The sequence below is a fragment of the Phaseolus vulgaris genome, chromosome 5, assembly GCF_000499845.2.
Source record: "Phaseolus vulgaris cultivar G19833 chromosome 5, P. vulgaris v2.0, whole genome shotgun sequence".
Classification (NCBI taxonomy): Eukaryota; Viridiplantae; Streptophyta; class Magnoliopsida; order Fabales; family Fabaceae; genus Phaseolus; species Phaseolus vulgaris.
The window spans coordinates 38,954,705-38,965,464 of NC_023755.2; the positions used below are offsets into that span (position 1 = coordinate 38,954,705).

The window sequence follows — 10,760 nt, forward strand, 5'->3', positions numbered from 1 at the left end:
TTACTAAGAACATACATTTAAAGATGAATTTTGTGCTCCTGATAAGCACATCCCAGGACCAACAACTCATATTGAACTTTAATAAGTTACATGGGCAAAATAAAACAATAACGATGTGAAAACAAAAATAGACAACAATCAAAACGTTTTCTTCGCCACCTCACAAAAATGGTTCCCAACAACTGTCTCCCTTCCCACATATCTAAATTGTTCTAGGGTTTTTATAGCCGCAGCAGGTATTTTCTGTGGTTTGCCTTGTCTGCGTTCAACTGAACTGGGGAGCAGGAGGGACGTCAAGGGTGATTCCTGCTTGGATTTGGCCCCACCCAATAAGACGCCAATGCTTCTCAACACGTCGACTAAGTGCTATCTTCTCACCCTTGCTAGTGCACACAGGGGATGTAAGTTGCAACTTTGCCAAGTCATTCCTCACAGCAATTACTCTAGCCCCCGTTGACATTGATCCTATGTTCAACATTAGCATCTCTGCTTTCGTCAGCTTCGATACCTTCCCCTGTCTCTCAGACCCTTTTGTTCGGACGCCAAGAAGCCGTCTAAGTAGGAAAAAGTTTACCTGCAAGACCAATACAGAATAAGGTTGAGAAGAAATGAATGTGTTACAAAGATCTGTCTCTGATTAACTCATCTTATGAATTACAAAACTCAAACATGATTGATAACTCATTACTGGTAGCAAGCACAAATGGATAATTAAGAATAACTTACCTCGAGTTCAACAAAAACCTCAGGTAGGGATCCAACCTCTCCTAGAACTTGACCTACCAACCTATCAGCACGTGTCAGCGTGGGATCCATTGTTGTCCCAACACCAATTAGGCCTCCAGGTACAGCAAATTGAAGCTCATTTTGTTCAGCATACAATGAAACTATTCTTGAGTATATTGGTGTGCATCGGATATTTCCACTCTCATCTTTAACAACAATCCCTGGTCGAACTTCAATGAATTGATTCACCTTCAAAACACCCTGTAAAGAAATATTGGTCAAGCTTCTTTTAAGCCACCCCACACTAATACCAGACAAGGTTTATTTCATTCCTTTATTTCGGTTTAGAAACAAAAATAGCAGGTATTAAACATTATATAAATTATGCATTCCAGACATCATCAGTGATTTTAATATCTTTAACTCATGACAACAGTGCAAATCAAGCTTGACTTACAGGAAATTGACCAAAAGACTTACCCTCAGAATGCTTCCACCAGCTACACCTCCTTTAATTTCATCAACCTCAAAACCAGGTTTATTGACATCAAATGACCGGATCACAATCATATTAGGTGGAGAAATAAAATTCCTCTCAGGGATTGGGATCTTCTTCACAATATACTCACACACAACATCAATATTATACTTTAACTGTGCTGAAATGGGTACTACTGGTGCACCATCAGCAACAGTTCCCTGGTAAGTCACAAAAAAAGGGGATAATTGCTATGTAGGTTATTGAAAGGAATCCACTTGTGTTAAAGAAATCTCTTAAAAGAAAATTACCTGTATAAACTTTGAAATTGCTTCATGCTGATTGATAGCAACATTTTCCTGAATCAAATCAACCTTGTTCTGAAGGATTATTATATGCTGTAGACGCATGATTTCCACAGCAGCCAAGTGCTCAGAGGTTTGTGGTTGTGGGCAGCTTTCATTAGCAGCTATTAGTAGTAAAGCTCCATCCATGATTGCTGCTCCATTAAGCATAGTAGCCATGAGAATATCATGTCCCTACAGAAATTGGTAATGTAAAAAGAATTATCACACTTGTGAAAACAAACTATGCATTATACATAAAAAGCAGCCCTAAATAATAATGCAAGTCCAGGACTTTACCGGACAATCCACAAATGAAACATGCCTCAGCAATTTCATCTTGCTGTTTTCAAACCCTGGCACATCACACATAGGGCTATCTTCTTTCCCACTTCCATAAGCCCTGAAAGAAAAAATTGATCAGCTCACCAAAAGTTAAAATAACCTGATATCATAATGGCAAATGTAAAAATATACACCCACTTGTAGCACATAGGCCTTGAACACCGTTCGTCTTCACACTTGTATATTTTTGCATTTGCATAGCCAAGCTTGATTGTAATGTTACGCTCCAACTCATTTTTGAAACGCACAGTCTGCACAACATTCGTGGAAACAATAGGTCAACCGTTTAAATATCCAAAGATAAAGGAAATGTGTGTTAAGAATAAAATATGGTATGTTTATGTGTAATCCTGCTTTTTCAAACTGAAGATGAACAAAAAGGTAACAAATAAAATTGATCCAAATGCTGCCAAACAACCCCATAGCCTCTACATAGAGATAACCACTTCCTATAGGAAGGCTTCCATCAAACAGAATAAATCAAGATAACCCAAGTCAGGCTTCCATATACAAATAAAATTTATCCTTGACAAACTAAAATATAGATATTGAAACAAACCCACTAACCAGGTTTTACAAGCTGCAAGTACCCACGTACAAGTTAACTCAAATATAGAAATCATCAGCAATAAGGTGATGAGGAAATCACACTTGTGTTCATACTGAAAAAATTACATAAATAATCTATGCTTAAATGGATTCCTGATAAAAAAAATCATTCCTCCTGAACATCATGTTGCATGGATTGTATAAATCTATTATCCATATATAGTTACACACTAAGCTTCAACCCTACTACCCAACAAAAGCAGAGTATTAGGAAAAACCTAGGTCCCACATCAATTACAGATAGTGTCAAAATGCATTATATAAGTGGAGACAATCTTCACTTTATAAGCTGTTTTTATAGGATTGATTTAGAATTAAATCACTTTGTTAGATGACATCAGAGTCTATCGTAAATCCATTAAAAGGTCAATCACCAAGTTACACACGTACCAAGCCCAATAATGCTAGACATGAAGGAGTGTATTGAGAAAAACACAAGCCTCACATTGATTAAGGATATGAGGCAATCCTCACCATATAAACAACCGTTCAGTTAAGCCTAAATCACTTTGTAAGAAAGAGAAACATTCCAAGACAAAGGAATACCTGGACACCTGATATTGCTTTCACAACTGTTGACTTGCCATGTGCCACATGACCGATAGTGCCTATCAGGGTGCAATTAATTCAATACATCAATATCAACCATCAAGATGGAAAATAAGCTTACACAATTTAAGTTGTACTCTTTACTTTTTCATGTGGCATCATTGTAAAGATTTCTACACTGCCAACAAATTAGAAATCACCGTGTATGACTTTTAAAATATTCTTTTACAAAAGTCAACAGTTTTAACATACATGGCATGCTATGATTGGAGAATAATATTAAAAACTTTTACATCATCAGTGCATTTTAATTACATTCTACGTGCTAAATCACAAAATGTGAGAAAATATTACCAATATTAATAGTAGCTTGCCGAGATATGACTTCTGGAGAAAGTGGATGCAACTTTGTCACATCCAACTTACTCAAGTCTTGTTCCATCAAACCCTTCCGCGACATTTTGACAAGCTTCCAATGGGATCTTAAGTGGTGAAATCAATTTATGACTTGAGAACTAAACTATCTGCATGCATATATAATACGAGACAACAAAAACCAGTATCAGAATCTACAATTTATTTTCTTTTTATCAAAGTATGTATATAATATGTTGGACAGAATCTCTATAATGTCATATCCTACCACAACCCCTCATCAGGTAAAAATATGTATGCTACACGCAGATTCATTATTTTCTCAACAAATAAAATTATATATTTAAAGTGTGTCAAAAAATAATATTGTTCTACAATTGTTGGCATAATTTTCTAATATAACAAAATGGTGCAGAGAAACCCCTTCAGATTTGTGGCATTCATGAATAGGTTATTCAACTTTAAGATCAGGAGCAAAGCCGCACAAGTATAGCTTTCAACATAAAAAAATCTTTTCTGCAAGAAACATGAGTAGATTGCCGATTGAAAAACTTAAGCTTGATAAATGAGTGTAAAGGTTAATTTACTAAAACAAAAATTTATAAACACTATATGTTATAAAGACCAATTGCATCGTTAATAATATTCATACCATCATTTCCTCACAGAGTATCAAAATCCCAAAAAATTAGAGGCATAATTAGCCCTAACAATAGAACAATAAGCATAGAGCACTCCTCTTGACACATACACCGATAAACATGAAAAAAAAAAGCAAAATATAGTATTTGACATGGATATCAAACTCCCGTGTAAACTCGTAAACTTTACGTTCCCACACCCATTGCCCGAGTTGACTCGGAAGCAAACTCATTTATGGGGCAGGCGAGTTTGCAAGCGAGTTGGCGAGTCCAGAGGGGCTTTCTTTTTAACCCAAAACGACGCCATTGATTGTCGTTTCTTGTGCGGAAATAAAAAACTCACCGCGATTAGTGTCGTTCTTCACTTCCACCTCGCCAATTAGGGTTCGCTGCTCTGGTCTCTATTCACCGCGCCGTGTCGTTCTTTTCTCCGGCCACGCCAAACTTATCGACGTTTGGCTGCGTGGTGGTGCGTCGTGCTCTGTTCTGTCGTCGTGCTCTCCAGTCGCGGTTCTCTCTGCTCGCCGCCGTTCTCTACGCTGGCGGTTGCAGTGCTCTCCACTCGCAGTTCTTCTCTGCTCGCGTAATAAACTTGTGTCAATTTTAATTTCTCTAGCATTGGTGTTTTGCAATTTCAGAAAATTTAATAATTAAATAATATGTTTTTTATTTTGTAATTGAAATTTGAAATCAGGGAGCAATTAAATATATAAAAGAGCAAAATAAATTTGTATTTCAAATTTTAAAAATCAAATTAATAATTGATTCAATCTTTGTTTGATGATTATATAGCGATTAAATTGAATGATATTTTAATTTGAATCGTATAACTATTTTAATTGTTTAATTAAATCAGTTAATTATTCAAACTTTAACCTACATCTAAGATTTTTTTTGTTAATTAATAAAAAATTAATAATTGAATTGTGTAATTAAAAAATCATGTAGAATAGTACATAATTGAATTGTGTAATTAAAAATTTCTCCTAATAATTTTTTATTTTTTCACGGAAATTAAACATATCTGATTTTGAAAAAAATTAATGTAATAATATTCATTGAATTAACTCACTTTCTAGTAATAACTTTTAAAAAAATAAAATAAAAAGTGGAACTGATTTTTTATTTGTTCGTCCAGTTAAATATCTACAAATTTTGTGTCTGCAGTGTGACATTTTGCTAATGAAATCCCTAAAACGAATCAACGTTCACGTTACATCGTATTAACATAATAATTTACGTAACATTAATAATCTGAAATCTAAAAATATAAAATTAATTTAAAAAAATTAAAATTGACTTTAACATAAATTAAAACTGTCTATTCTATAAGGTATATTTTTTTTTACAAATTAGATTAATTTTAGTTTATAAAAGAATTTTTTTTTCTATTCAAAATGTTTTAAATAAGAGGCACCTACTTAAGCTGTATGTAGAGTCTATCTAGGAAATTAATTAAAAACAAAGTGATGAATTCAATTCCAACACTTGGTGCGAAAAAAAAAAACATTTTCAAATAATAATTATAATATTAAAAACTATATTTTATATTTTTAAATTAACAAAAGTGACATTGTAATTATTATGTAAAATATAAATATTAAGTATTATATTTTAATAGGAATTTAATATTATATTTCTTATAAAGTGATATAATATATGATTATATTTATACTATCATTTAAATAAAAGTAATTGAAAATGTAAATTTTAATATAATATTTTAAAAGCATTGAGTTTCCGAATTTCAACATATACAATAAAGGTGTTTCTAACTGCATCCTAACAAATGCATTTCATTATTTTTTTAAAAGACTATTTTACACCTTTTAAAAACTATTTTCAAATTATTTTTTGGAATATTTTTGAAAGATACTTTTTAGAACAAATTCTATGAAAATTCTCAATTTATTATTTTGGAAATTAAAAAATATATATTTTAGAATGATTTTTTGATTTTCTATTCTCGAAACACACTTTGGTTACGCAAGACATCTTTAGTTTATGAAATTTCTATTATGGAATCACTCAAATTTATTAAAGATAATTCTGGTATTTCAAACAATTTGAGGGTGCAGGAAGAGAATTTAGGGTTGTAGGAAGAAATATCCTACAATAAAAAGTTGCAGCCCACATTGAAAGTCCAAAACAATTTCTAAGCCCAAGACCCAATGGCTCACGTGTTTCTGAACGTCAAGGAAAACCTAGCCACCCTCGTCAAGCTCGAATCAGAGAGAACCGCGAACAGAAAGCACCACGACAGAACAGAGCACGACGCACCACCACGCAGCGACGCGTGACCGGAGAAGAGAACAATAGGGTGCGGCGAATAGATATCAGACCAGTGAACCCTAATCCGCGAGGTGGAGGAGAAAAACGAACCTAATCGCGGTGAGTTTTTATATTTACGCACAAGAAACGATGATCAAGGGCGTCGTTTTGGGTTTACAAGAAAGACCCTCTGGACTCGCCAACTCGATTGCAAGCTCGCGAGTTTGGTCCAGCTCACCTAGTTCATAGCGAGCCTACCGATCCTGCTCCAAAAACGAGTTTGCTTCCGAGTCGACTCGGGCAATGGGTGTGGGAACGTAAACTCGAACTCGTTTACGAGTTAACTGGCGAGTTTGATAACCATTCCAAATACTATTTTTTGCTGTGCTTTTCATGGTTATAGGTGTATGTGTCATGAGAGGAGTGCTCTATGCTTATTTCTATTGTTAGGGTTAATTATGCCTCTGATTGAATACTATTACTTATGCAATTGGTCTTTATAACATACATTGTGTATAAATTTTTTGTTTTAGTAAATTAACCTTTACATTCGCTATCAAGCTTTAAGTTATTTCAATCAGCAATCTACTCATGTTTCTTGCAAAAAAGATTTTTTTTATGTAGAAAAGCTGTAATTGCGGGGCTTTGCTCCTGAACTTAAAGTTGGAAAATCTATTCATAAATGCCGCAAATCTGAAGGGGTTTCTGTGCACCATTTTGGTATATTAGAAAATTATGCGAACAATCGTAGAACAGTATTATTTTGGATTTCAGTTTATTTGCTGAGAAAATAATGAATCTGCGTGTAGCATACATATTTTGCCTGATGAGGGGTTATTGTAGGATGTGACATTAGAGAATTAGATTCTGTCCTATATACATACTTTGAGAAAAAGAAAAGAAATTATAGATTCTTATACTGGTTTTTTGTTGCCCCGTGTTATATATGCATGCAGATAGTTTACTTGTCAAGTCATAAATTAGTTTCAACACTTAAGATCCCATTGGAAGCTTGCCAAAATGTCGCGGAAGGGTTTGATGGAACAAGACCTGAGTAAGTTGGATGTGGCAAAGCTGCATCCACTTTCTCCAGAAGTCATATCTCGGCAAGCTACTATTAATATTGGTAATATTTCCTCACATTTTGTGGTTTAGCACTTATAATGTAATTAAAATGCACTGATGGTGTAAAAGTTTTTAATATTATTGTCCATTCATAGCATGCCGCTGTGTATGTTAAAAACTGTTGACTTTTGTAAAAAATTATTTTAAAGTCATACACGGTAATTTGTAATTTGTTGGAAGTGTACAAATCTCTACACTGATGCCACATGGACTGATGTATTGAATTGCATCCTGATAGGCACTATTGGTCATGTGGCACATGGCAAGTCAACAGTTGTGAAAGCAATTTCAGGTGTCCAGGTATTTTTTTGTCTGAATGTATCTCTTACTTACAAAGTGATTTAGGCCTAACTGAACAGTATAAATCTAATTTATAGGGTGAGGATTGCCGCCACATCTTTCTTCAATATGAGAATTGAGTTTTTCTCAATACACTCTTTCATGTCTAGCATTGTTTGGCTTGGTATGCGTATAACATGGAGAGTGACCCTTTTAATGGATTTAGGATAGACTCTGATGTCATCTAACAAAGTGATTTAAATCTATTGTTTCAACGAATGCTGTGCAGACTGTGCGTTTCAAAAATGAGTTGGAGCGTAACATTACAATCAAGCTTGGCTATGCAAATGCAAAAATATATAAGTGCGAAGATGAACGGTGTTCAAGGCCTATGTGCTACAAGTGGGTGTATATTTTTACATTTGCCATTATGATATCAGGTTATTTTAACTTTTGGTGAGCTGATCAATTTTTTCTTTCAGGGCTTATGGAAGTGGGAAAGAAGATAGCCCTATGTGTGATGTGCCAGGGTTTGAAAACAGCAAGATGAAATTGCTGAGGCATGTTTCATTTGTGGATTGTCCGGTAAAGTCCTGGACTTGCATTATTATTTAGGGCTGCTTTTTATGCATAATGCATAGTTTGTTTTCACAAGTGTGATAATTCTTTTTACATTACCAATTTCTGTAGGGACATGATATTCTCATGGCTACTATGCTTAATGGAGCAGCAATCATGGATGGAGCTTTACTACTCATAGCTGCTAATGAAAGCTGCCCACAACCACAAACCTCTGAGCACTTGGCTGCTGTGGAAATCATGCGTCTACAGCATATAATAATCCTTCAGAACAAGGTTGATTTGATTCAGGAAAATGTTGCTATCAATCAGCATGAAGCAATTTCAAAGTTTATACAGGTAATTTTCTTTTAAGAGATTTCTTTAACACAAGTGGATTCCTTTCAATAACCTACATGGCAATTATCCCCTTTTTTTGTGACTTACCAGGGAACTGTTGCTGATGGTGCACCAGTAGTACCCATTTCAGCACAGTTAAAGTATAATATTGATGTTGTGTGTGAGTATATTGTGAAGAAGATCCCAATCCCTGAGAGGAATTTTATTTCTCCACCTAATATGATTGTGATCCGGTCATTTGATGTCAATAAACCTGGTTTTGAGGTTGATGAAATTAAAGGAGGTGTAGCTGGTGGAAGCATTCTGAGGGTAAGTCTTTTGGTCAATTTCCTGCAAGTCAAGCTTGATTTGCACTGTTGTCATGAGTTAAAGATATTAAAATCACTGATGATGTCTGGAATGCATAATTTATATAATGTTTAATACATGCTATTTTTGTTTCTAAACCGAAATCAAGGAATGAAATAAACCTTGTCTGGTATTTGTGGGGCGTGGCTTAAACGACCAAGGTCAGATTCGCTTGACCAATATTTCTTTACAGGGTGTTTTGAAGGTGAATCAATTCATTGAAGTTCGACCTGGGATTGTTGTTAAAGATGAGAGTGGAAATATCCGGTGCACACCAATATACTCAAGAATAGTTTCATTGTATGCTGAACAGAATGAGCTTCAATTTGCTGTACCTGGAGGCCTAATTGGTGTTGGGACAACAATGGATCCCACGCTGACACGTGCTGATAGGTTGGTAGGTCAAGTTCTAGGAGAGGTTGGATCCCTACCTGAGGTTTTTGTTGAACTCGAGGTAAGTTATTCTCAATTATCCATTTGTGCTTGCTGCCAGTAATGAGTTATCAATCATGTTTGAGTTTTGTAATTCATAAGATGAGTTAATCAGAGACAGATCTTTGTAACACCCACCTTCATTTCTTCTCAACCTTATTTTGTATTGGTCTTGCAGGTAAACTTTTTCCTGCTTAGACGACTTCTTGGCGTCCGAACAAAAGGGTCTGAGAGACAGGGGAAGGTATCGAAGCTGGCTAAAGGAGAGATGCTAATGTTGAACATAGGATCAATGTCAACGGGGGCTAGAGTAATTGCTGTGAGGAATGACTTGGCAAAGTTGCAACTTACATCCCCTGTTTGCACTAGCAAGGGTGAGAAGATAGCACTTAGTCGACGTGTTGAGAAGCATTGGCGTCTTATTGGGTGGGGCCAAATCCAAGCAGGAATCACCCTTGACGTCCCTCCTGCTCCCCAGTTCAGTTGAACGCAGACAAGACAAACCACAGGAAACACCCGCTGCGTCTATAAAAACCCTAGAACAATTTAGATATGTGGGAAGGGAGACAGTTGTTGGGAACCATTTTTGTGAGGTGGCGAAGAAAACGTTTTGATTGTTGTCTATTTTTGTTTTCACATCGTTATTGTTTTATTTTGTCCATGTAACTTATTAAAGTTCAATATGAGTTGTTGGTCCTGGGATGTGCTTATTAGGAGCACAAAATTCATCTTTAAATGTATGTTCTTAGTAAATGTTATTATTTAAAGGAGTTTAGTTTGAACGAATAAGGGTATATGCGTAGTAATTTTTAATTACGAGATATTAGATAAATCTGATAAGATATTTTAATTGGAATTTTTTATGTCTACCCCTGAATGGAATTATTTCTTGTGTTTTTCTCCGTTGTGTCTTGAGTAAGGACCTTTTAATGATTGTCGAATTAATCTCAAACAATTGCGTATTCATGTTTCTTGTTAGTGAACAAAATGAACTTTAAACTGATGAGACCCTTTTTGGTATGTGTATTATGAAACTTGTGGTGAGTTTGTTTCTTTTCCTAATTATGATTGTCAGGTATATAAAAAATCTGCTCTGTTAAGTTGTCTCTAGTGGAGGGCATCTGCATGAGTTGGGGATTAAAAGGAAATGCAGTGAAGAGGATAATCTCGACTGTGTTTTAGAAGATGCTAGAATGAAAGAAACTCAAGTCCGAAAAGATTGAAACCTGAAGGACACAGAGTGTTGATGCAATGGATCATAACTCTTAGTTAGCTGATCATATAATGCATCACGCCTGCGTGAAAGATGCAATTCGAACC

General features: G+C 35.1%; 2 protein-coding genes across 2 annotated transcripts; one reads left to right on the forward strand and one right to left on the reverse strand.

Moving 5' to 3' along the window:
* Nucleotides 1-16: 16 nt before the first annotated feature.
* LOC137835879 (uncharacterized) lies at nucleotides 17-4,746 on the reverse strand. Its single transcript, XM_068644621.1, has 9 exons — nucleotides 4,411-4,746; nucleotides 3,406-3,575; nucleotides 3,049-3,110; nucleotides 2,032-2,144; nucleotides 1,849-1,951; nucleotides 1,516-1,743; nucleotides 1,207-1,425; nucleotides 727-987; nucleotides 17-574 (listed from the first exon to the last, which is right to left on the reverse strand). The coding sequence occupies exons 2-9, from the start codon at nucleotides 3,509-3,511 to the stop codon at nucleotides 266-268; spliced, it is 1,401 nt and encodes a 466-aa protein (XP_068500722.1). The 5' UTR covers nucleotides 3,512-3,575; nucleotides 4,411-4,746; the 3' UTR covers nucleotides 17-265.
* A 1,486-nt stretch (nucleotides 4,747-6,232) lies between these two features.
* LOC137835878 (eukaryotic translation initiation factor 2 subunit gamma-like) lies at nucleotides 6,233-10,229 on the forward strand. Its single transcript, XM_068644620.1, has 9 exons — nucleotides 6,233-6,458; nucleotides 7,295-7,464; nucleotides 7,702-7,763; nucleotides 8,032-8,144; nucleotides 8,225-8,327; nucleotides 8,433-8,660; nucleotides 8,751-8,969; nucleotides 9,202-9,462; nucleotides 9,619-10,229. Exons 2-9 carry the CDS (start codon nucleotides 7,359-7,361, stop codon nucleotides 9,925-9,927), a joined length of 1,401 nt encoding a protein of 466 aa, XP_068500721.1. The 5' UTR covers nucleotides 6,233-6,458; nucleotides 7,295-7,358; the 3' UTR covers nucleotides 9,928-10,229.
* The last annotated feature ends 531 nt before the right edge of the window (nucleotides 10,230-10,760 follow it).